The sequence below is a fragment of the Perca flavescens genome, chromosome 22 (genome assembly GCF_004354835.1).
Source record: "Perca flavescens isolate YP-PL-M2 chromosome 22, PFLA_1.0, whole genome shotgun sequence".
NCBI classification, from domain to species: Eukaryota; Metazoa; Chordata; class Actinopteri; order Perciformes; family Percidae; genus Perca; species Perca flavescens.
This window is the reverse complement of record NC_041352.1, coordinates 19,141,064-19,168,499: the sequence shown is the minus strand read 5'-3', so window position 1 is coordinate 19,168,499 and position 27,436 is coordinate 19,141,064. Positions and strand designations below refer to the sequence as shown.

The following is a 27,436-nucleotide window of genomic DNA, read 5'->3' as shown; positions in this document are numbered from 1 at the left end:
GGTCACATAAGGACCGAAAGAAGAAAGAAGGAGACGGAGACAGAGAAGGGGAGGATATTTACGACTCAGACAGTGGCGAGGGTGAGCTGCATCCCAATTTGTCTGCTCCTTTACTGCCTGGCTCAAGAACTCTCTGAGGAGAGAAGGAATAAGCTTGTGCAGAGCATTTGCAGGTAATACAGGTCTGTGAGTGTCTGTGCACCGTCTATGACCAGAAAGCCAAATATCCACTTGGGAAGTCTGTAGAAATCCATCAAATTGTATTCAGTCTCGGCGATCATCTAAAAGCTTGTCTATTTGTGAAGTTCAGTACATTAAGGTTCTTTGTAATGAAGTGCAGTAATTTACCTTTTTCTTTTTTTTTTTTAAGCTGTGCTCACTTTCTCTCAACCTCTTCTATTTTAGTTTTAGTTGATTTTCTACTCTTCCCATAATTGCCCACTCCCTTTCTTTAAATGTGTCAAATTAGGCTTTTGTTAGTTGAAAAGATTTGTATATATTATGGATTCCACTGTGGGCGAAACCCAGGGAACGTCACCAACAAGGTTTTTCCTTTGTGCTGTTAGTCAGGTCTGACTTCAACGCTAAACAAATGCATCCACTGACAGCGCACCTCCTCCAATCATTCCAAGTGCTTGATATTCAGTCTGTGGTGTCGTCTTTCCAGTGATATAACAAGTCAGTCACAGGTTCTTCCTGGGGCTCTGTTACCAGTCGCACTCTTTGCTTCACTGATTCAATCCCCTGCTGGATCTGTCAGACAGTCTGGCCTTCCCTTGGTTTTAATGAAGCTGCCTGAGTCTGGCACATACTCTTACAGTGTAAAAAACATACCAGTGCTTGACTTGACTCTCTAAAGACTTTAGTCTTAAGACTTGGGTCAGACTTAGGTCAACAAAATGAGGACTTGACTTGGACTTGACATCTGTGAGACGACACTGAGAGATGACACTTGGACCTGCTCCAAAAGATGTAAAACAGCTCTGAAGTGCACCGGAGTCTAGTGCTGTAAAACTTTTTTTGTGTTAATGGACTCTGTTGCAGCTGTACAAATGAGGAGAAATTCTAGCTGGCTACCATTTATGTATCTCTCTGTGTCTCATGTATGTTCACCTACCCACAGATAGGGCTTTGGCCATGATTCCTCTGATGAATTGCTGTAGTCATTGGTCCTGGCTTTGTGTGAGTGTGTGCTGAGTAATGAAAAGGCCGGTGATGCTGTTCTACTCCTCCTCGGTTGGCCCTGAGCAGGTGCTGTGCTCCTCCTGAGTGGGAGTCCTCCACTGAACGAGTTAGAGATTCATTCATCCTGTGAGAGCTACAGCAGGTTTCTTCATAGTTGATGTGATGTGAAAGTGAAGTTGAGATTTTGTGTTTTTGGCATGTATGAAGATTAGGATAGAGGGCTTCAAAGTAAGAAAAAAAAAAACAACATTCCATTAATACAGTACAGTGACTAACATGCTCAGGAAATCTACATTAATGTCTATTGACAAGCGCATCATCTTTAATGCTACACTGTCCTGCTTTCTCAGTACTGACATATGAAATATGTTAACTCGACTATAGCCAAAACGTGAGCTGACAGCATTAAACATTAAATCTATCTGTAGAAGCGTGATGCTGGCATCGTGAGACATATGAACATAAACCATGAGGCATTTTTCTTGTTGAAGTTAACTGTTTAATACCTGGAGATTTGTTTGTAGAAGCTCTATGTGCATATCACAGTTGTTGGCTACCAGATCTCCCCTTTTTGATAAAATGTTGGTCCATATAGCCATTTAGCTTAATAGTCAGACCAAATTGCTATTTTGTTTCATTTTACTATTTACTCTGACATCACGTTCATGCTTTTTGTTTAAGAGAAGTTGTTGTTGTTTTGACGAAACCAGTCAGAATTAAGTAACGTCCTGCCAACATAATTTCAGTCGACATAGAAACAGTTACCTTAACATATTTCACACTGGTCAAAGAAATTTGCAGATTTAAGAGTGTAGGTCTCTATTCTAATTGCAGCGCTAACACAAGAGGTGTCCCCATTCTTTTAATTTCACCTACAAAACTCTGATAAGTTTATTTTGGGCACAACACCAGACCTATTTGAATAGCTGAATATTTTGGAGATGAGGGCAGCGATCCAGATAAAATCAAGTAAAATATGCTTTTTTCCTCTGGGGACCATAGGACCCTATGTGTCTCTGATGTGGCCCTACACCTTACTTTTGGACCACACATACACACTTAAAGGTTTTTTAACTAGTCAATGTTGTTTTGAAATAAATTATATTTTGAAGTTAATATGTTGACTAACATGCACAGTTTAACAGTGTTTTTCACGCCCTGCTTTTGTAAAACCAAATGAAATATAGTGACTGGCTGGGACAGAGACGGTGATGTGTCTCCTTCTGTGCTACTTCAGAGTGAACAGCATGCTGGGAGCCTAATGTTGTTTTAATGGCTGGTGTGTTGCTGTACTGCGGGCAGAGCCTGGAGGGGAGTGATGGTGCTGATTGATAACCCACACATCCTCTGGCAGCCTTTATGACGCAGCACCGAGCAACTCATCCTGCCAGGTTCACCATCCAGGGCCATGACTGACAGCGCTCACGCATACAGCTCACCACAGTGACTCAGCAATATAGCTGCCTTCAGGGATGGTTGGATTCGAAAGATCCCTGGAAACCTATTCCTGCTTTGTCGTTCGTGCCGCTCGCATTTAATTTAGGCCTGTTGTTGCATGGAATCAATACTGGTAATCATTCAGTTGTTGTGTATCCTGGCTGGACAATTAAGTTATCAAAGCCCCAGAGTCTCTCTTGAGTCACTGGCACTGGTTTTTAACCCTGTCACTGACAAAAAATGGTTTCATAACTGAATTGTTCACAGCTGTAATCGGTAATCAGCTTTCCTATTGCACATGAGTCAGTCTCACATGATTGGTGCCAAGCAGTTGGTTGTTTTGCAAGGTCACCAAAATGGTGTCAACACCCCACCCATCCCAGAGGTGAAGCTTTACTCCTGAATTACACCCATTAATCTCTGCCGGTTTGGGAAGAAACACATGGACGGAGCAAGACTGCAGAAATAGAGCTATCAGAGACTGTTTGCTGACTTTTATCAAAGGGTAAAACAGCATCAAAGGAAAAACGGGCACCCTCTGTGTGAACATGTCCCCTGGGTCGCTGTAGAAGGGCAGGGCTGAGGGAAGTTGTTTTCACACAACTTGAAATGGAGCTGAGATCACGTCAAGCCTTTGATGCAATGAATTCAGAATCGATGCAACCAAGTTTTTATATGAACCTACTTTAAGTCTGCTGTAAATGCTGAAAGATGATTTTCTGTTACTGTATTTTGTATCTGTCCAATTACTCCCACGCTGCAGCTTTCACCTTTCACCTTTCACCTCTCTTTATTCTGTACCAACATCCTCAGACAGAAGCTTCCTCCAGTTGATAACAAAGAGATAAACCTAAGCGTGAGAGCATGGCATCAGAACTGGAGGGGAAAAAAGCATCAGTTAGAACAGTTGTGATTGGAGGTCCAGTTATCAGTTGACTGGGAGAGCACTGTAGTTCACACCGTTGTTGTCGCCTCCCACATTTCCCTTCCCTGCGACTCCTCCTCCTCCCCTCTCGTTATGGAAAAGCTCTCAGGCTGCAGTCGCTGTGGGCAAGCGGCCAGCTTGCTGCCACAGCTCCTATACAGAACCGCAGAATAGAGGGAAGTCCAAAATTAAAAGCATTGTTATCCCTGCGGCTGGTGGCCACAGAGAGACAGAGTGACAGGCTTATTTCATTGTGACGTCTCGGGTGACCTTGGGTTTAGCCTCTAGTCTGCAACCCCTCCAGACACACAATTCATTGCTGAAGTCTGGGACCTTCGGGGACCAGGTCCTGTCAGCAGGACTATAATTACAAAGCCTGTACCAAGTCCCAGAGAAAAGCAGATTTCTCACCCTGCCCATGGAGAGTGGAAATTTCTGTAATTCCAAATCCTCTCCTTTTTCCCCCCCTCCCAATGCAGTTTGAGCCCGAAATGTCCCTGTGAATGAATTTGAATATAATGTACTATTAGGGTTGCCATGGTGATGGCTGTCGTCTGTGTGCATGTCAGTTGCCATGCAACTTTTTTTCCCCTCTCCATTAGGACGCTAGGCTGCTATGCACAAAGTGTTAAGCTCATGATGTAAATCAGAAGAAAAGCTATGTCAGTGTGAGGCATTTTTACATCTGATGTATTATAGTTGAAGACGGTGTTGATGTCTTGTGTATGTTGTGCGCAATAAAATCATTCATTTATTTAAAGTGCCCATATTATGAAAAAATCATGGCTATTTGGGTGTTATTTTGTGTCTCATGCTGTTTTGGGTGAGATACAGGTTTCTGAATGTCTTCTGTCTTCAGTCTCTGGGTGAGCTGGTCAAAATCTGCAGGGCTTTCTACGTAAGTAGCCGAGACGAGGTGGCTAATCGTAGCATGCTAGCGCTAGCATGCTAGCTCGTTCTCAATGGCAAAACACTGCTACAACACACACTAGTTCACCATAATCTACAAAAGAACCACTTACATGTCCCTGTTCTGCAGGTATTCCACGCAAAGTTGGAAGTGCGCTCTCGTTTAGAAGAAGTCTCCCGGCTAATCCTGCCTTGTACTAACTGAAGTTGTAGAAACAAACAGCTAGCTGATGTGATCCTTACCTAGCTACTGCGCATGTGCGCCTCCCAACAAAGATGGGATAGAAGTGAGATGCCTCACTCTGTAGCTAAAACAGAGACCTGAACACACAGGGTGAAAAGAGGATCTGCAGCAATGTGCAGTACAACAAAAATATGGTGTTTTTTAAAAATTAAACCATGTAAACCTATTCTGGTACAACTTCAAAATACAATTATGAACCTGAAATGAGCTTTATATGGGCACTTTAAGATTAATCATTTCATAATTTTTGTATTTTTGGGGATGGTGGGTGGCGTAGATTTAAAATGTCCCCCCATTTTCTTCCCAGTTTGGAATAAACAGTTCCTTGCACTGCAGTCCTTGTCACTGCTGACCCTATTGTTGTCTTGGAGAGGATGTAGACATCCATCAGCCTTTTTCGGATCTTTGGGATCTTTTCACTTTCCAGAAGTGAGAAGAGAACACATGCTGTTTACAAAGTTCCTCACCTCCAGGTTAAAAAACTCAAGTGGCGGCATTGGTGAGTGTATGTTCTTTCGATGACTGTAAAATATGATCCTGGAAGTCTGGTTTAGGTTATACACCCCTGAGTCTTAAAGCTTATCAGAGAGGTTGATAAAAATACGAAGTTGAGCCAGTTCATTTCAAATATTACAGAGGCATGCTAAAATAATAGTAGTGAGTATAACAGTGTCTTCAAAATACACTTTTAAACTACTATTAGTTCAACTGCATACCTCTTAAAATATAGATTTCCAATACAATTGTGATATCATACAATTGTACTACTAGTGTTTTTCACTGGTGTACTTAAGTACACTTGAAGTTTGTAAAAAGTTGTGCCAATTTAGCATACTATTTACACTATAAGTATACTCAAGTACTACTCCAGTAGTACTCAAGGACTACTTGAGTACACGAAAGTATACTTGAAGGTGACAAAAAAGTGTAAAAGTGTACTTAATATATTCTTTAAAAAGTACAATTGAAGTATACATTTTTTTTCACCTGGGCTGTGAGTATACATATATAAATAATAAAAAAAACAATCTAAGATAAAAATCTGAGTATAACTCCAACACTCCCTGCCACTATATCTACTCTCCCCCACCCACCTTCCCCTAGCCTCACCCCTTGTGCCCTGCAAATTAAAGAGCGCGTCTTTGAGGCTGAGATGGCCTGGCAGCGCTGATGAGGTGTAATCACCGTTGAGAGACTCAGCTGCTCTCTTCACACACAACCATTGAGCTCATTAGGCCAGGAACATGACGCTAAAAAAAATTAAAGCACGGGAATGGAGCAAAGCTGCAATGAGCTACTATTACTGAAGCATTATGGTGGATTCAAGGATGGGTTTGGGACCGTTGTTGCTAGTGTCACTTCTTCAGATTTTCTGCTGTTACTACTGTATTCTTGCAGCCTCAACTGTTTTGCAATTACTCCCACTATATTGGGTCTGAACCGACGCCTTTATAGTTACTGTGAGAGCGGCAAAGCACCGAGCATTTGTTTTCATTTTCTAAACACTAGGAACAAAATTGTGTTTATTTGTCATCTAAAAGTGTGCCTTGATAACCAATTTAGTTGCTTATTTTACATTATTGTTTCATTTTATGCCTTATTTCACTGTTGTAATAGTAGAGTGGAGCCAGGAGGAGAAATAGAAAAGTGTTTTTCCAAATCCGATGCTGTGCCCATTATTTCATGCTTTTGATTTTCCCTTGTTAAAATGCAAACACACTAGAAATACATTCAATTGTCTGGTCATTTTGGATGGATGGATGGATGGATGGATGGATGGATAGATGTTGTTTAAACATTATTTTCCTTATGCTTGAGCATGTTCCGCTGATACATCCACCCTCCACCATTTCTCAAAATAGTCTTTGCTAAATAGATTTAAAGCTCCACCTGGTTTAAAAGCATTAAAAGGTTGCCACAATAGATAAGCAATATAAACAGGATGACTCAGATGTAGTGTGTTGCCTCCTCAGTCTCCAGAGCGGGGTTGCATTTATGAGAAATAAAGACTTATGAAAGGATCAGCACCCTTTTACCCTGTGCTTCTGTTGTCTGTCCCTCTCATCTCACATGTCTCCCACAGAAACACAGGTTGCTGATACCAGACCTCTCTTCCTGGGGGGGGGGCGTGAATCCCATTTCACATGCCACACTTAGAACAGATTATTCATGCAGGTAGGGTGAAGGGTGTTTAGGTGTGTGTCCGGTGTATGTGTTTGTATGTTCAAATATACTTTAGAAGTACTGTATGTGTCTGTTTTGTGTATTGTGGGAGTATGAGGCATAGGCCTGTGTGTGTGTGTGTGTGTGTGTGTGTGTATATGTGTATGTTCTTTCATTTAACACAAAGCCATCAGTGGGCCCTATCTTGCACTCAGCGCAATTGCCTTTGTACACCGACGCATGTATCATTCCTATTTTGCACCCGACCCACAGCGGACTTTTCCCTCCACAGACGCACGTCGGTAAATTAGGGAATGTATTTGCGCTCCCGGGGGCGGTTCAGCGAAAAGAGGAGGCGTGTCCGGCGCAAATGTTATCTGATGCTATTTTGCAGTTTCAGAAAACAATTCCGCCACTAACCAGGAAAAACCTGGTTTAAAGTCAGTGGTGCTAGTCTAAAGTCAGTAGCGCGTTATTCAGATGCTATTTTAGGGGCGCATGCTTGGCCATAATGTAGCGTGTGCACAACGCGCATACACTTCTCTCATCTAAACGGACGCAGCAGTTCCCATTTTTGCAAACCATACATAATTACAAAGAAAAATATTACTGAAAATGCACTTCAGGTGTTTGGATAGATCAGGAGGAACTTTACAGTACAGTCCTCAAAAAGTCGCAGCATTCTTTGTGGCTTGTTTTTTACACAACATATCCATGAATAATGGATGTGTTGATGACATAAATGAGGAAATATTAGAGGACTTAAGGAGACGTGGTGCTGAACTACGGTGGGATTGGACACTCCGGCGGAATCTGATCCGGGAGTAATGCGCGATGCGCTCCTGGTGGAGCGGGTGGACGGAGATGGAGTGGGGGGAGGATGATGGGGCACAACAGGAGCAGGTGGTGCGTTTGGAGGCCCACGCTCCATGGCTGCAGCAATCCTCTCCAGACTTTGAGGAGATGCGCCCGAGAGGCCGCAGCAACATCGCCACCCGGACAAGACGGGCATTTGTTACTTTGCCGAATCCCGGACAGCTCCCACTGGCGTGCGCCAGGCAAATCCGCCGTCATAATAGCAATCCGCCATGGAACAAGCTCTTAAAGGGAATGTGAGATGACGCTCTGATTGGTTATTTTTACGTTACGCCCAAACCACACCTCTACTTCAGACCAACCCATTTTAGATTTGCGTCGGGCGCAAGACTCATTTATCCCACCGGCATAATAGCAACAGCGCCGAGATCCGCCCACAAAGCTACTTGCGTTTTGCGTTTCACACTTGCGTTTCAGACCGTTAAAATAGGGCCCAGTGAGTCATTCTGCTAAAGAGCACCCCTGGGTACTTGTCTTCCTGACACGCGCAGCGGCTGTCTCAGAACAAGGCTTACTGGTCAATGTTTAATGCTCCATAATTGGTTTTACTGACCAGCACAGCCTGCAGGATGCCAATGCTGATTTGAAGCCTAGCAGCTGAGGCTGCCCACCACTGCACTCCTTCCTGGTCTTTTATTGTGAAATGTTAGTTGGGTGGAATTCATATTATCCACTGTGAGAAGTGTAACTGTTTTGCGGCAGTCATTACAAAGATTAAACTGTCAAGGTTAAGCCGCACAATCTTATTTGCAATCCCTTCTTACTTTTCCGTGTCTACTCCACTTAAACCTGCCCAAACATAATCATAGTAGTATATCACACTGATACTTGACCATGACTTGAATGTGGTTTTGATACACTCTCTCCATGTCTTTACTAGAGAACCATGAGCACTGTGGAGGAGGAACCGGATCACATGATACCATGAAGACAAGCCTGCAGGTCCTGCGCTGCCAGCTGCTGAGTGAGTAGACCCAATGGGGGGACTAGGGCATCAACAGGGCGACCTGAGTGTGCAACCAGGGTGATGCTTTTCTAAAACACAAGTACACAGGTAACTTGGTGCATTCTGGTAGTTCGTTGTGCGAATTGCCCTATTGAATGTCTTTAAGGAACTTTTATTTGTAGAAATCAGATACTGTATATACAGTGCTGTATCCCCCTAGTTCTTGTCATAGTTTTTCTGTGCTGCTTTAAATTCAGAGGATCAAGGCTCTGTACACAGCTCTGGCAGGCTACCAGCGCACAATGTCACATGAATATGAAACATGGAGGTCAGACTGGGACCCACCAGGCTCCTGGACGGTTAGCTAAACAGGCTGATGATATCTGGTATGCACCCTCAAGGCAGCGGAGCCAAAGGCTGTCTGACAAATCTGCCTCAGTCCCTCAGAAGTGATAAACTCGGACTGGACTGCTGTGAGCGAAGTGCTTTACGCTGTAGCAGAGGTGGGGCAAGGGCACATTGCAGCGGTTTAATCTAAAAGAAGGGAGTTGGAACTGCGGACTATCTTTGTATAGAGTTTATATTAAGACCATATTTCTTTCTTTCTTTAAAAGCACAGCGCTCTCTTTTGCTTTGCAGTTGGAGATCCGGCTGAGGCCCGAATTTCCTCGGGCACATTACACTCACATCAGGGTTGCCTCTTTACAGTGTGCAGAGCTAAAAAGCCCACCTGAGATCTCTGTTTCTGTGCTATACAGAGACATGTCTCTCTGTAACAGCCATCTGCAGGAGGCAGATGTGCCTTAACATCCTCAGGCTGCGGGCAAGAAAAGAGATGCTGCAGATACTGTAGAAGAGAACTAAGATAGATGATCCCGCATCATGACAGGTGTCAGAGCAGGAAAAGTTTTCCTCTGGTCACCCTCTGTGTTGTTTTTTGTTCTTCTACCTTTTCTGTTATGGCTCCCTATGCACTTTTGCGAGCATGTTGTGATGACATAATACACCTGAAACAATGCAGAGAACTTATTTGTTTCTAGTAAATTAGGTTTTGTCTGGCAGCACAGTCGTCGAAGCAAAGACCGACAAGTAAGGCAATTGCTTGCAAATTGTGTTTTGAAGGCAGCTCCATGAAAGACCAGTTGGTGGAAAGTGTAAATGAGTACACAAGGATTCTTCCCAATCTGACTTTGTCTTGTATGGTTAAAGTGTGTTGCAAGAGTTTATGGTCTTTTTAAAGCCGCCAACCACAGTCAAAATGTTAAAATCCTCTCTAAGTGGAAAGCATTATCTGTGTCTGTGACTTTAATGGAGTTGTATAACTGCAGGCTGGCAATCCAGTCTTCTTTCGCCCCAGATTCCAGACAACTTCCTGTTTAACGTTTCTCCTTCCTGTTAGATATTTTCTTGCTGTCACAGTAGCTTAATCATAACCCAGTAAACAGCACAAGGAGTCTTTGTTGTTCTAGTTTTTCACATTCTCCCTCCGCCTGATTCTCAGATAAACGCGTCTCTGTTCAAAGCTGCCGTAACCCGACAAACAATTTGCGGAGCATTCAAACAGGAAGCCATTATCCTGTTACAAACGCTTTTCCCTCTTATCTCAGGGCTCACATCTGTAGTGCCCTCCGCCACTCCACCCATCCACCCATCCAGTCCTCCTCCACCAGGACTGTTTCAGCGGTCCACAGGACGTGCCCTATCTGTCTGTTTCCCCCCACGGGACAGACACTCTCCCCAAAATGGCAGACGAACACACCCAGGAGCAAACCAAAGGAATTTGTCTGCTTGTGCTACCGTCAAGATGACACTGTATTTATACTGTACGCCCAGGACACGACAAATGTTGTCATTGAATTGTCTTGTGTTCACACGTAAATGTGGTGAGAGTGACACATCCTTGTTTTATTGTTTCCCTAACAATTGACTCACAGTGACAGGAGGAAGAGGAGGATGATTAGCAGTTGTAGTAGGTTTACAGGGGCTCAAACCCCAGATGTACAGGTAAAGGGCCTCAATCCCCAAAATTCAAAAATAGTCACTGTTTCACTTGTCTAACCTTGTCTGCAGAACTAATTCAAGCTCCAAAAGTAATTCAACTTCCCAGTTATAGTAATACTAGCACTAGTAGTAATAGCAGCAGGAGTAATATTATCACTAATGGTGTATGAATTAGTGATAGCAATGGTAGTAGAGGCACCTTTTTAAAAACCTAGGTTACGAAGCGCTTATAAAGGTATAGAGGGTTAAAGAAGAAAATATGACTACAGCACAAACAAAAACATTACAACAGAACAATTAAGAGGCATCACTACTCAAAATAGAGTACATGGCTCAAGCACAAAAACATAGATAGGTCTTTAGCTGGGACCTAAAACACCCAAGAGACTTTGCTGACCTGAGTACCAGGGGGAGACCGTTCCACAGCCTAAGACCTGGGACAGCAAACGCACAGTCCCCTCATGTTTTCAGTCTTGAACGAGGGAGAACTAGCAGGCCTTGTTCAGAGGACCCGAGGGACCTAGCAGAGGTATACGGCATTATTAGTTTACTAATATAGTCTGGAGCAAGACCACTCAAAGCCTTATAGATGAAGAGGATGATCATTGTATGGAATCCTAAATTGAATCAGAAGCCAGTGAAGAGACATCAGAACTAGTGGTAATAGTAGCAGAAGCAGCCGTCGTAGAGGTAGCAGCCGTGTTATCAGTTGGACTTGTAGTATTAGTAGTGATACTTGTACAGATGGTTGTAGTATTAGTAGAGATAGTTACTGAAGTAGCGGTAGTGGTGTTAGCAGCTGGACTTGCAGTTAAAGTGGTATTAGTAACCTACTTGTGGTCACAGTAGTAGTAGTAGCAGCAGCAGTTGTAGTGGTATCAGCAGTGTTAGCAATTGGACTTGTAGTAGTGGTACTTGTAGTTGCTTTAGTTTTAGGGATAGTAGTGGTAGCAGCTGCAGCAGCAGTATTGCTATTACCGTAGTTGTGTAATAATGGTACAGGTAGTTAGAGTCGTAGTACTGTCGTAGTAAGTTAAAGTTAGTTACAGTAGTAGCAGTAGTAGTGGTACTGATAATGGTACTGTAGTACTACGGTTGGTAGTGGGTCCACTGAAGTGAGTCAGGGCAGTAACACTCTGTCCAGGCGTGATAATCCAATCTTACCAGCAGTTAGTCATAAAAGGTTTTTTCAGCCTGAAGCTGATGGATCTGCCTGGTTTATGTGGCTCGTCTGAGCTTAAAATTAAAGGTTTGGACCAGCTCCAACCAAACTCCCCATTTAAGGCTTATGATTACTTTGATTTGGGTCTGTCAGCCTTTATCCTCGAAAGTGAGATATGAATTTATTTTGTATTAGGGAGTAGAGCCGTGGTGTGTGTGTGTGCCGGTGTGATGTGATAAAGGCTCATTGGTATTCTGATGAGCACTGTAGATATAGCCGTCTCCATTTGCCCCCAGGGATTTGGGGGGAATCCCATGGTGGTTTGTCCGCCGCTCTGGAGTGGTTGTGATTAGCATAAACCAGGCTAAATGTGATCCATGGAGGGCCGGCTGGGTGGTGAGGAGGACATGCTTAATTATTGGTTATGGTTCAATGCCCTGGGGTTTCCAAACCAGTAATGCTTCTTTATCCTATGAGATAAAGAGGTGGACATACAGTGATTCCCTTAAGTTCTTGTACATTTACATCTCAGGCGATTTTATCCAGACTTAGAATGATAGTGTAGGCAGAGGGTTTGTGTCTTGCTCAAGGGCACGTTGACATGGTTTTTGATAGACACAAACTGCTAAGCCATATATTTATTGTTCATACACCTTCAGTCTAGTGTCAAAGGTCAGGTTGATCCAAAATAAACCGTTACAGGTGCTGGAAAACTGACAAAGGTGTTTCGTACATTTTAGTAAGAAATGTTTTGATCGTGTGGAGGTTTTCATCTGGCTCTGTCGGACCTGAAGGACCGTAGTTACCATTAAAGACACTGAGGGTTATCCTCTGCATTTTTCTGGGAAGTCTGAGGTTATAGTGACCCAGGGGGAGTTCATATTCTACAATTAAAAAAACCTACCTTTAGGCTGGCAAGACATTTAATGAAGGATTAATTTAAAATGATTAATGCAGTTCCTGGACTACAAGATACAACATAAGATTAAAATGAAAAAAGTTCTGTACATATTTTATAAGCATGCAGAGCAATAATAAAGATAGAACATTAATGTTAATAAAGATATCATAAAGGACATCATTATGCTATATTGTCAGGCATTAAATCTTAATGCAGGTTGCAGTTTCATTTATATATGTACCCTTGGCCAGATTCTCACTGAATGTTTTTTTTTATTATTTTGTTCCCTATACATGCAGTCTCTCCTTTATTCCCCGTCATGGTGCCTGAGCAGGGAGATGATGTAGCAGTTACAGTTCAGAAGTACAGCCCAACGAACCGTCACAAGCCTTATTGATGGATGATTTTGCAGCTCCTATTTTTGGCTTCCTGTCGAGCCCTCAATTCGAATAGTGCCACTACCAGCTGCCCGCTGATGATGCGACACAACTGGCCTCGCTCCAACACTTGCGTCATAGGCAGATTGTCACTGTACATTTGTGGCCACATTGTTCTCCATCGTGTGTAGCATGAGGTGACCCCTGGAAAGAAAGATAAATATCCCACTCTCCACGAGTGTGTACACCCCCCTCAGGATTGATCATGCAGCCAGTTTAGTGCATAATCACTGATAGCCTGCATACCACACACTACTGTAAGTGCTCCAGTATGATTGATTAGTGTGCCTGAACAATATGCTTCTTCTGGAATGGAGTCTTAACATATGAGTGGAAGTTTCATGTAGAATTTCAAAAGCAGAAGTAAATGTTATGTTTTTTTTTTATTTATTTATTTTTATTTCACCAACAGTGTAACTTTAGATTCAGTAAAAGCCGCTCTGGCCCCTGTCCCCTGACATTGAGTCTAATAATGAATGATTGCTGGGACAAAGCCTGCATTGGATCAGTGCACAGGATCCTGCTTTGCAACATGATTTATTGATGTCCCTGATGGCATCAATGGAGGACTTCAACGGATGTCACCTGCTTCCTATTTATTCAAAAGAGCCCTAATTCAGCAGGTTTTCCTGCATAATTTTCCCCTCCCTCCATACATTCTGAGCTTAGGTAATGGAAAACAGGCGGCATTAGTCAAATAAATGGGGGCATACTCTCACAGTAATTTCACCTGGACTTTGTTTGTCTCCATGATATCAGCATGTGCTATTCTGAGGTGATCAGCTGGGTGATAAAGATAGTGAGGGCAACAGGTTGGTGTGTGTGATAACAGTGTAAGCTGTGTGTCGCCCTCTAGTCCAGACAAGGACAAAGACATTTGATTCAATGTCACCATTGAAATTTAAAAACACACTTTTGCTGGCTTTTTTTGTCTTCTCGTGAGCAAAGATTCAGAGAATTCTTGTTGTTCTCCTCCTTTATTGTGTCATTCCTACTGTAAGTGGACTGACTCTTTTTCTTGGTGTTTTTTTTTTTGCTTGCGAAAAAAAAATTATCATGTCAGGCCAAAAACAGGCACAAGGGTGGAAAAATAATGCTGAGTAGACGAGTGTTGCTGAGCAAGACAAATATATTTTTTTAAAGTGCCTCCTATATTTTCCTATCTCTCACACATTATTTTCTTTTGAGTGTCCTTTTTGGTCCTTGGTCTAATGTGTCCAACCTTTTTTGCTTTTGTTCATGTCTTATCACTGATGAAACACCCACACATCTCCCTCTCCTACTCCCCACTACACCTCTGGCCTCCTCGTTGCACATTTTCCCACCCTGTCCGACCTCGCTATTCTTCCCCTTTTCCATCCAATTTTCTCATGTTCTTCCCGGTGATTCAACTCAATAATGGATGTTCATAAGCTCAATTCAATTCTTGGGTCTTTTCAATCATTTCTCCAGTTAATTCACTCGCAGTGCCTGCTTCCCCCGCTGCATGTCTTTGTGGTGGCCGGGCCGGGATCTCTGTCTGCGTTCACCCAGCTTACGCTCTCACTCCATCAACCAGATGCACAAGTGTTGTGACAAATTACACCCATTTGCTTCAGTGTGCAACACAGTGTATGTGTAGACCACATGGATACTTATGTAATCCCTGCACAAAACACAGCAATAATGAAGTCAAAATAGGGATTACTAAACATGCTCCTCATGTGTCTCAAAGTCCTATTCAATGTTTTCGTCTTATATCAACCCATTAAGGCTAATACCAGGATGTTTAGTTACAGTACATTGGTGGCAGTGGAGTTTTTTTTTTTTTTTTTTTCTGTTTCTTTCAACCACGCTGTGTCGTTATCTGCGCTGTTTTTAGCATTGCTTGCTCACTTAAGCTAGCTGGGAACTTGCTGGAAACCAGTAAAATTACTGTTTAGAAATAAATCTGGATGTGGTTCTTTGTTTAACCACATGCCACACTTTGACAGATATCTGTCAGCTCAAGCTATCTAACATTACACATATTCCAATTCGAAATGCATCTGCGAGCAGTAACAACGCTAACCCAAACTACGGAACACAAAGTGAGCTCTATACAGCCAAGTGAGGTGAGACAATAACTGAGTGTCCCAAACCATAAACGAGCAGCAGCCCCACACACGACAAACATTAGCAAGTATAAAGAAACTAGTAGTTACTGCTGTGTGGCTGCTGCCCTCTCATGTTTGTAACATTCTGAGTGCAAGCTTACTTAAAAAGCAGATTCTCTCCTTTAACATTTCAGATGCGATATTCAATAAAATATGATTAGACTAAACTGCAAAGTCCCAAAATTAATATTAATATCCATGTTGGTTACATATCAGCATGAAACCGCACGTCTTATGCTGAGTTTCTAATCGCCCGGACAAATCAGAAGACTGTGTTCCTGTTTACAATATGTGTGTGCCAGAGTATTAAGTTGGTTCATTTTTTATATAACTTTGTTTTTAAAGGGAATCTGGGTGTTATGATTTATTCAGTAGAAGCAGAGTGTCGGCGTGCCAGGTTGTGACAGCCAGGTTTGGGTACTGATTGAAGGTATGACTCAAGCCAGACCAAGGCATTGTTAACATCCTCGCTCTTAATTGATCTCTTTCATTTATTTTATCTACTTTTATGAATTTTTAATGAAAAACATAATTATTACTCTACCTTGGTTGCAGCTGTAAGTCTCAGATCATTGTATTATACAGAGAAATGTGAGGTACCTTTCCTATCTTAAAACATTATATTTGATATATTTTACCTATGATTTTGTTATAATGCTTTTATATATCATCCAGATTGAGTCTTTTGTCTCATTTTCTCTCGTTGTGTTATTGTTAATGCACCTTTTTTTTTTAGGTTAGAATATTTTGTGAAGTGTAATGTCTTTTGAGTATCTCAAAGGGCCTTATCCACTAAATGTGTTCTAATGTAACCACTGTTCATATTGTCTCGCATTGGCAGACCTATCTCCACAGCACTGTGTCAGCGATGGAGTATGGTCTGGCTACATGGAATATCTATTCTGGGATAGGGGAAATAAGGCTCTAGCTTGTTTGTATTTCTTTAAACCAATCACAACTGTTATGGGCGGCACTAAGAGATGTCAGGCTCCCAGCAATGTACATCCGTTAAGCCAGACTACTATTCATATGACAGACAATCAACAATAGCCCAAATACTTAAGCTTTGGTAGTTTGGGTTTGTCTGTGTCCCATTTCCCTGCCTAAAGGATCATCTTAGGAGAGACAAGCAGTCATAAATCAAGGATGGCCGTGTGTGTTATCTCCTCAGATATGAGTCTGGAGTGGGCTCTGTGGATTAAAGACGTGACAGGCTTGGTTAATGGAAGACAGGGCCTGGACCCTCTATGCTGGTAGTCTGTGTGATTGAATGTGGAGGAATATGATTAATGATTCAGAGGCTCAGTTTAAATAGTCAGTGCTTTGGGGTTCTGCTGTGGTGTATTTTAAATCCCCGGTGAACAAAGAGGAAAGAGGATGGCGAAGCTTTCTATGTCAAAGAAATTTAAGATGACTGATATTGATTGTTGCATGGACTGTTTCTTTTTTCATCAATTCATCATTTTCTAAAATATTGTGTCCCTTTCTACCCCTTTTCTTTCTGTGTTCAACAGATTTCCTTTCTCATCTATTCTCCCATTGCCTTCTCCTCTGCACCTCTTGGTAATGGAAACTTGGTTTCCATAGTTACTGAGCCCCATAGTTAAACGATGGCCACGACATCTGGGTCACATCGGTGGCTTTAGACTCTGTGTGTTTCTATGACTCTTGCTTTTTTTAGGGTTTTATGAATGCCAAACAATGCAGTCTTAAGTATTATTCTTAATTCTCTCCCTCCAAAGCCCTCTGACGCAGACCTCCTGAATCCCAATTCTCTCTACAGTCATACATTTCAACATTTTTCTTTGTCTATTTCATGTCAGTGCCCTTTTCTTGCCAACCTCTTGGTGGCTTTTCTTTGTCACAAGTAAGATAGTCATCCAGGCCCTGTCTGTACATCTGTTGCTTATTAATTCAGCTAAAGTTGTGTGGTAGGGTTGGGGGTGTGTTACAAAATATTATTTCAAAATATTTTGAACAGTATAGTATATTGAGTTAAAAAGGGATTTTTGCATATCTTTGGATCCTTACACATCAGTTTAAGAAATATTTCAGTGAGTATTATTAAAGGATAAGGCTGGCGAAATTCTACATTTTATTTTGTCAATAAATCCTGTGAAAAAAGCAAAACCTACAATGAATTGATCCTACTAAAAGGCCTGTGTATCCAAAGCCTGATTTCTTCTTTGTCTGTGCTATAGAGCCCCATTTTTGTCCTTTATTACCATTATCACACACACACGCTGTAGTTTAATTTTAGTCGCTCCCACATACACTCTCCTGCAGCCATAAACTCTCAGTAGCAGACCAAATATGTTTGACTCTGCAGCTGACATAAGCCCCAGCCTTATCCTTTAAGCAATAAACCAATAATGGTTTAAGCAGAATCAAAATGTGTCAAAATAACCTAGAAACTTGTAGTATTCTCGAAACCATCTTTAGTTCAGCATCTTGTGGCAAAAACAGGCTACCTAACCTCAGTCATACAGAATAATGTTAGCTTTGTGCTACTGCATGTTCTGTTCTCAGCTGAATGGATCCGCTAATGTGTCACATCAGCTGTGTTTAACAGTGTCAATAAGGGATGGAGGGGACGGAGCAAAGGGGAAATTAATAAGGCTTTGTACGTTCCTCCCTCTATGACTTTTTTGCTGTCTGGATAACATAATAGGACCAATATTCCCCACAGGCACCTGCTAATGGCTTGTTACTACACAGCCTCCCTATGGGATTGAGCTTGAGAAAGTGAATCTGTCAGGTTCTCTTAAGGTGTAGACACATATAGCCGACGGCCGACCGTTGACAGAAAACCCCGTCTATATGATCAGTCGCGTCCCCGAGGTCCAAAAAACTGCCTCGGGACACATCAAAAAGACGCGAGGAGACGAGACGTAATACGCCTCCATAACAGCAGGCGGCGCTAATCTGTAATGTTGCCCCATAAATGAAAACCGGCAGCTGATTGGACGAACAAGTCACATGGGTTCGTTTTCTCCAGATATTCAGACCTTGACAAGGGGGTAAGCTTTGCTTCAGAACGCGAACCTCCGATGGCGTCATTTTGTTGCTACGAAGCGATCACCTCTTGTTAGCATTACACCCATAGACATAATATGAGTAGTATTATGTCTATGGGTGTAATGCTAACAAGAGGTGATCGCTTAAAACGCGAACATTGATGGTATTGATTTCTTTCACAATAGAAATTCATAAAAAATAGGCTGTGCCTGATTCTCAAAAAGTGGCAGGTGTAGTATGTTCAGAGGGAGACACTACATGGTTGGAGTGATTTTGGAAGAGCTAGACTCAATAACATTGATGGTATTGAATTTTTTCACAATACAAATACATAAAAAATAGCCTGGGCCAGCTATTCAAAAAATAGCAGGTGTAGTATGTTGATAGGGAGACCCTAGATGTGTGGACTAAATTTGGAAGCACTAGGCTCAAAAACTGTGAAACTATTGGATGTTATCCACAATAAAAATATTTAAAAATAGACTGAGCCAGCTTACCCAAAATAAGAAGGTGTAGTATGTTGGTAAGGAGCCCCCAGATGTGTGGAGTACATTTGGAAGCACTAGGCTCACTAACAGTGAAGCTATTGAATGTTATCCCCAATAACAATTCTTTAAAAATAGACAGAGCCTGCTTTCCCAACATAAGAAGGTGTAGTATGTTGGTAGGGAGGCCCTAAGTATGTGGAGTGATTTTGGAAGAGTTAGACTCAATAGCATTGACGGTATTGAATTTCTTCCAATACAAATTCATTAAAAATAGGCTAAGCCATATTTTCAAAAATGACTCAGTGTAGTATGTTCAGAGGGAGGCTATAGATGTGTGGAGTGATTTTGGAAGAGCTAGACTCAATAACATTGACGGTATTGAATTTTTCCCCAATAAAAATATATTATAAATAGGCTGAGTCAGATTTTCAAAACTTAGCGGGTGTAGTATGTTTAGAGGGAGGCCATAGATGTGTGGAGTGATTTTGGAAGAGCTAGACTCAATAGCATTGACGGTATTGACATATTTCACAATAAAAATTCATTATAAATAGGCTGAGCCAGATTGTCATAAAGTGGCGGGTGTAGTATGTTTAGAGGGAGGCCCTAGATGTGTGGAGTGATTTTGGAGGTGCTAGACTCAATGGCATTGACGGTATTGAATTTTTCCCCAACAAAAATATATTATAAATAGGCTGATCCAGATTTTCAAAACTTAGTGGGTGTAGTATGTTCAGAGGGAGGCCATAGATGTGTGGAGTGATTTTGGAAGCGCTAGGCTCAATAACATTGACGGTATTGAATTTAGGCAGAGCCTGCTTTCCCAACATAAGAAGGTGTATTATGTTGGTAGGGAGGCCCCAGATGTGTGGAGTAAATTTGGAAGCACTAGGCTCAATAATAGTGAAGCTATTGGATGTTATCCCCAATAAAAAGTCTTTAAAAATATCCAGAGCCAGCTTTTCCAACATAAGAAGGTGTAGTATGTTGGTAAGAAGCCCCCAGATGTGTGGAGTAAATTTGGAAGCATTAGGCTCAGTAACAATGAAACTATTGGATGTTATCCCCAAAAAGAATTATTTAAAAATAGACTGAGCCTGCTTTCCCAACATAAGGTGTAGTATGTTGGTAAAGAGGCCCCAGATGTGTGGAGTACATTTGGAAGCACTAGGCACACTAACAGTTAAGCTATTGCATTTTTCTACAATAAAAAATATAAAAATATAGACTGAGCCTGCTTTACCAACATAAGAAGGTGTAGTATTTTGTTTGGGAGCCCCCAGATGTGTGGAGTAAATTTGGAAGCACTAGGCTCAGTAACAGTGAAGCTATTGGATGTTATCCCCAATAGAAATTATTTAAAAATAGACTGAGCCTGCTTACCCAACATAAGAAGGTGTAGTATGTTGGTAGGGAGGCCCTAGATATGTAGAGTGATTTTGGAAGAGCTAGACTCAATAACATTGACGGTATTGAATTTTTGGCAATAATAATTCATAAAAAATAGGCTGAGGCATATTGTAAAACATTAGTCGGTGTAGTATGTTCAGAGGGAGGCCGTAGATGTGTGGAGTGATTTTTTTAAGAGCTAGGCTCAATAACAGTGAAGCTGTTGAATTTTATCTTTGTATCCACTTTCGGTTTTGCACTTTGCAGACGGTCCCTAGACGCTCGGCTGAAAGCATAACGCTCACAGGGATGCATTGTATTCATCCACATAAGTAGACGGTTCTTTCGGATGAAACCCGGGTTGTAGCTTGTTGTCTACCTTCCTACGGTTAGATAGAGCTGCCTATTGTGTAAGTAACACGTTTCATCTAAGATTTATTGAACCGCAAACCCGCGAATCTTGCGAATCTGCCAATTTCTGTCTAACTTTACCGAAGTCTTCATTTTTAGTGTTATCTGGAGATTGGTATCAAATAATTGCTTGTTATTTCATGATCTCAGTAAAGAGTGAGCTTTTTAAGAATGTTTGCTGAGTAACAAAGCCAGTAAATCCTCTAAATCTTATACATGCATGGGTACAAACATTGGAACACGTCTAGTGAATAATGCACCTAATAAAGTGCTCCCCTAGTTAAACTAGGTGAGTGACAAACACAGCGGTTCAGTAGATTAAAGGCTGAGAAGCATAATGAATGCAAGACAAGGCTATGTCTCTTCTGAACACCTGAGCAGTCAGTTTCAACTGCCGGGCTGCGCTCTTGTTTAGCTCTGCAGGGCAAGATCCTTGAGAGAAACGATGTAAAGACAGACATGCTGAAAATACACACTTGCAGGGAAGTGATCCAATAATTCATGAAGCTAAAAGGATATTCTACGTCATCCTATGCTAATCAACAGCTTTCTCTCTCTTTCTCTACAGGTGTTCTAGCATTCCTAGCACTGCCAGCAGGACTGGTGTCATCAGCACAGGAGCTGTCCTCCATGGCAGCCTCCCACAGAAGCCCCCTTTCTGCCCCTGAACCTCCCCGTCTGGACATAAATCCAGAAGGCTCCAGTAGCGGGGAATGGTCATCCAAAGGAGGCGATCAATCCTCAAACATTATCCTCCCAACTGTCGCCCTCCACCCTTTTGCCTTGCTTCACACAACCCAAACTTCCAGCCAGGCTCATGACGACCCTCCCATTCATGACAAAGATACTGTCACCCCAAACACTGTGAGTGCTGAAAGTCACATGAATCAGCCCCTGGAGCCGAGCTCGGATATAAACCAGGGCCACATGCACAAATTGGTCAGGGTACCTCAAGTCCATAGCCCAGTTACTGTCAGCACTAACCAGGCCAGCAGCAGCAGCAGCCCTAAATCTCCCAGCACAGTGGCCCCAAATATAGATATGGAAACTACTGCTAGAGGAGCGCCAAACCCCCTGAATCTTCTGTCCAGCTCTGGATCAGACAGAGGAGATACGCTCACCGCACACCACGTAGAGCCTCAGAAGTTGAGCGTAAGAGAACCCACCGACCCCACCCGGCAACATGTGGGAGATGTCGAACGCCCCTCCCTTTCCTCTTCATCGATGAATGCTGACCCTGCGCCAGGCCTGAAACTCAGGGAGCATGCTCAGGGCGCCGCACACCACGCCATCACCCTGCGGGAGGTGCTTGCAGTAAACGAGCCCCCCACTGATCAACTAGTGATAGAGCAAGGGTCTGTCACTCCAGCCAAGAGCCCATCTGAGAATCTAACTTCCACCACGTCCACTCCAGTGCTGTCCACCGAGCCCGGCCTCAAGACACAGAATCCAACAATCCTCCCAAACAGCCACACTGCACCCCACGAGACCACCACTGAGGAGGGTCGTGGGAACGGTACAGACAATGCCTCGCTGGGACACTGGTTGGGGAATGTGACTGCATATGGAGGGCTGCTCTCTGACAGCAGCTCAGTCAAGGATGCTCATGCTCAGGGGAACAGCTCGGAGCTCCCTTCCACAGCCAGCAGGAACTTCCTGAACAGGCAGGTGCCTGTCACCACCCAGGACCCCTGGACGTCCAGCAACAGCTCAGGCCCCACTGTTGAATCCCCGCTGTCCCGCACGACCATCTGCTTGAGCAGGATGGATATTGTGTGGATCGTGCTGGCCATCAGTGTGCCTGTGTCCTCATGCTGTAAGTTATGTTAGAGCAGCATTAAAAAGTTGAAATGAATGAATGTAAAAAAAGTGCCAGATTACAGAGTTTGGCTGACCTTGACTTATTGACCTATTACTGTTACTATCATAAGGAAAAGTTCTACAAGTTGGCTCATTTGCTTTATTGCGGAGTTAGATCAAAATATCGATACCACTCCCACCTTTGAGAGTGTTATCAATCTACTCGTCTTACTCTTGGAAAGAAAGCAAAGTATTTGATGAAAATGTCCTTTAAGGAAACTTTCACCATCGGTCACGGTAGAGTTATTCTATAATAAAATGCTATCATTTATTCATTTCCCACCCACACTTTTCTTTAACTTTCCTGGTTTACACTTACTTTAGTAGGTAATCTTGCTCATCTTTTAGAATGCCCCCAGACACCCTTCAGGGCCTCATCTTGTTGCATTAAATTGGAGAGAGTGCAACAGCATAATAACCGCAAGGACGGGAGAGTATTTTTTATACATAGTTGCATAGTTATATTAGTTGCACCTTAGGCAAAACCCTTTTTTGTTGCATTTTGGTCTGTTGGAGATGGAGAAATAAAGATTTCTTCCCCTTTGATAATAAATTATTTTCTTGTATGATTCCTGAAAATGTCTTACTGAGAGGCTGATAGCTTGGTTGTTTTAGATAGCTCAAAATGATTACAAGGCACAGCACCAGTAGCTTTTTCAAACTGTATTTAAGGGTGGTATTTTTCCTATCAAACCACAATTTATTGTTACAGTGGCATGTTGTCTGGAAACATGACAGCCTCTACCTGAGCAGCTATGTGGGCGCTTTTAGAGGCTATTTGAAGCAGCAGCTTTTTCGGTCTCTGCAGTCATTTTCCTTTCCCATCTCTGCCCGCTCTAGCTGTGCTTTTGACCGTGTGCTGTATGAGGAGGAAGAAGAAGTCATCAAGTCAGGAGAACAACCTCAGCTACTGGAACAATGCCATCACCATGGACTACTTCAGCAGGCACGCTGTGGAGCTGCCCAGAGAGATACACACTCTGGAGAGTGAGGTACAAACTACTGGCACACTGACTCTGTTAGTGTATAGCAATGCAAACAGAAGTGGGGGGACATTCACTTGATGTTTCACTATCAGTCAGCAGAATGGTTGTTAATGTAATGAGTATGGAAATAACAAGAGGAGCCATGTTCAATCTCCTCTGTCAGCAAGCCTCGAGGTCTGCTGAAGCATGACACTGTATCACTAGGATTTACAGAGATGCTTTTTTGAACAAGCAAACGGGAATTTCCCTACAGGGAATCTATTAAGATGGCTTGTGAGTAGTTTGTTTTTCACATCTAGTAAATTGATTTCAAAGTATTCCCCTATCCGTATACAAGTATATACGGTTATTACGAATGAATACTGTTGCTGAATTAAAAAATTGCCTTGCCTTGCCTTGCCTTGCCTTGCCTTGCCTTACTTAAGGCTTGTAACAAGCTGATACAACAGCTTTATGTGATGAACACGACTGTAGCTACCAATTAGGTTGTGTTCTCTGTAATATTTCTGGGAATTTGAAGGGTTTTATGACATGAGGAGGAGCTTGCATGATATGAATACACACATAGCACACAGTTAGATTGGATTTTCAGACTACATATTCAACAATTGACTGAGGTAAAAACTTCAGGAATGTTGTATTTTTCACCAATCAGTCCAGAGGAGGCTTTAAAAGAACATTAGACCATAATGTACGGACAACAACTACAGAAATATAATTGAGCAGTTACATGAAAAATTAAAATGTGAAATTCTGTGATTTTTAGTCTGGTTGTGGGTGATCAATATTCTTAAGCGGGTGTTGTTCTGCAGTGGAAATTTTTATACTCTGTATTTTAGAAATCCTGCCTGCAGCCCTGACGATGATCTTAGATTAGAATATTGAGGATGTTTTAGATACAGCCTTTAAATACGGGAGCTATATAGAAAATAACATACAACAATGCATTCCAATTAACATTTGTGTTTTTCTGTGTTCGGCATGCTGAATATTGATATGATTTTTGAGAACATGTTTAATTATTCAACCTATAGTTAAACCACAGAGAATATGATCTCCTAAATAAGCTCTTTACTCTCATGCACACATATAAATCTTTTGAAATGCTGCTAATTGGCTTTTTTGTAGTTGAGAATGTAAATGTGCTGCCTTCGTTCATTTCCATTAAGTGAATAATTATTTTTACCCAGCCCCTGTTTATTTCTGGCAATTTTCAAATGATATTTAGTCTCTATTATACCAAGAAAAATAACAAGATAACATTTGGATTAAATGCATCAGTTTAGATTTTAGTGCATCACAGCGCCATCTGGTGGAAAAGGAATTATATTACACTGGTATAATTTTTCCAAGTTGATATGTGATCTGCCTCCTCTTCTTCCCCATGTCATGTCATTTCGATTGACCATTGTTTTGTTCTGTTTGCATGATCTTTTTCACCATTACTCCAATGACCATTTCACTGTGTGTCTCCTTTCTTTTATTCCTCATCCATTGCATGCGATTTGCATTCATTTGCCGCCTGTTGGGGCATCAGGAGAGAGACGCTGAGGTTGGATCATGTGTAGGATGCCCCTGGTGACTTCCAGGTGTTGTTCACCCCCACCCCCCTGCTATAGAGCAACAGCCTCATAGCTTCTCCTGGTGCTTTATAATGACAGTGCTCCAGGAGAAATGACCATCAAAACCTAAATGACAGTGCTAGTTTGATTTGATTGGATCTTGCTGATAAAATAGTCTCATTCCTGCTGTAATACAAATCATGTAGTTTTTCACACCTCCCTCCTCCAGCATTGCCTTATTACTGTTGACTCACCATCAACAACCATTTCTACACCCCCCCACCCGCCCCCCCCCTACATTAAGTCCCTCTGTTGTCTTGTTTCTTCTGCATCATCCCTCCCTTTAACATCTTCCCCTCCGCCTCACTTTGTATCTCTGCTCATCTTGGTTTGTCAGATATCTTTGTTCTCCATCTCCTTAAAAGCCACAGGGTGCACCAAACCCATATTTTATTCTGTTCCCTTCTACACTAGACTGTCTGCTCATTGCCTGTAGAGTGACTTAGATACAGTAGACTGCAGCGTGTCCCCTAATGATGAGGCCTCACTATTGTTTGACAGTTAGCCAGTTGTGCTAATTTCTTTTCTGCGTGTGCATTTGCAGGATCACGACACCTGTCTACCCCCTAACGGAGACTACAGCGGCAGCAGCGTGGTCCTGGTTAACCCTTTCTGCCAGGAGACCCTCTTCATCAACAGAGACAAAGCTTCTGCCATCTAGAGACAGAACAAAAGAGACACTGTCTGATTCTCCTATTCTACTCCCCGTGCTGTTGTCTATTTTATAAATGTGGTAAATATTCAGAGACTTTGACTTTATACTGTATATGACAAACACAAAGAGGCAACCTGAAAGAGAAGTGATGTAAACAGACACTATTTACTATTATGATGCACCTGCATATTTTTCTGATGTACATTTTCTACAAAAGGCTTAATTGTGATAAAAAGGTTTTTATTGTCTTTATAAAATACAGAGTATATGTGGTTTTGTTTCATTACAGTGGCTTGATGGTGAGTGCACTGTGGATGTTGCCACATGAAATCTGCTTTAGAGAAAGAAACATGCTATGAAAACAATGCTGTTCCTTCTAATTTTATTTTTCCTTTTAGAATCAATGGCAAAATACTTATGGCCTGTTGAACTTGAATATAGCACCTACTTTCTTGGGGGGGGATACGGATATACTGTATGTGAGATCAGGGCCCATATTTATCAAACTTAGAAATACACTTAAGAATGATCCAAAGAGCAAATTTAGGAGTAAATAAGTTCTTCTAAAATTGGAGACATTTATCAAGCGACTTAAGAGCAGCTGTCAAGTGACTGATGATTAACTACATTATTGTTTTGAGCTGGAATAGCCAATCAGAGACATGGATTTACTCTACTGTACATCAGCCCTATTGTTCTTTTACATTTACTCAATGATGGTATTCTGCAAAAAATGTGTGATTTAAATTTTTTAAAGATTACATTTCCATTATTTGAAATCCTTAATATCTCCAGAATCAATTACAATATCAAATGAACAACAATAAAATATGTTTGTAATACATCATTAATGATAATACATTTTATTTACAGTGCACTTCTGGAGACTTGATGAATTACGTGAGTAAAATAAAACCGAGAAAACTAAAACACAATGCAACAGCAGAATTGAGCAGAACAAAATCAAACATTTAAAGCGGCTGTATTAGATATTTTCATAATAACATTCAGTATTGCAGGTTTGTAGCGGTTTTAATAGGGATTAAATCATACATTGGCTAAAAATGAAAATAAAACATTAACTGGAAAATGAACTGCAAACTGGAGCAGAAAAAAAATTCTGCTGCTGGTAGACAAGGTACATAAGATAAAGAGTTTGGTACCACACTGATAACAAGCACAGACAATGTAGATGCATGGAAAACCATTGCAAACTAAATCAATGCCAGCTTCATTCTTGTTTGCACCAGTTATACATTAAGTCATTTCAAGAAATTGGACAAGTAGCTTTTATTTTGACTGTGCATATACAGTATATGTGAAGGGTTTTTACTTTTAAGTAAAACAGTGTAACTTTTAGCAGTTTGATAAATGCGGGCCCATATTTTGATGGTTAATTTGAGCAGAATATTTGGGTGATTCGGGGTCTGCATCTAGCAATTTTTGAGAGATGTCATAATGAAACTGGCTTCCCCCCTTATGTGCTTCTCACCAGCTTCTCTTAAGAGGGACCACATAGATGTCTTAATTCCCTATGTTGAGTCTTTATATATATATATATATATATATATATATATATATATATATATATATATATATATATATGTATGTGTGGATGCCCTGTTTGTGCATGTAAGCATACTGTGAGTGTGGACGGATGAGTTAAAAATGTGCTGCCCCCCTGAA

At 41.8% G+C, this 27,436-nt stretch overlaps 1 protein-coding gene across 1 annotated transcript; it reads left to right on the top strand.

The window, feature by feature from the left end:
• Positions 1 to 26,708, top strand: tmem108 (transmembrane protein 108). Its single transcript, XM_028569290.1, has 5 exons — positions 1 to 81; positions 8,620 to 8,703; positions 21,196 to 22,443; positions 23,328 to 23,479; positions 25,640 to 26,708. The coding sequence occupies exons 2-5, from the start codon at positions 8,664 to 8,666 to the stop codon at positions 25,754 to 25,756; spliced, it is 1,557 nt and encodes a 518-aa protein (XP_028425091.1). The 5' UTR covers positions 1 to 81; positions 8,620 to 8,663; the 3' UTR covers positions 25,757 to 26,708.
• The last annotated feature ends 728 nt before the right edge of the window (positions 26,709 to 27,436 follow it).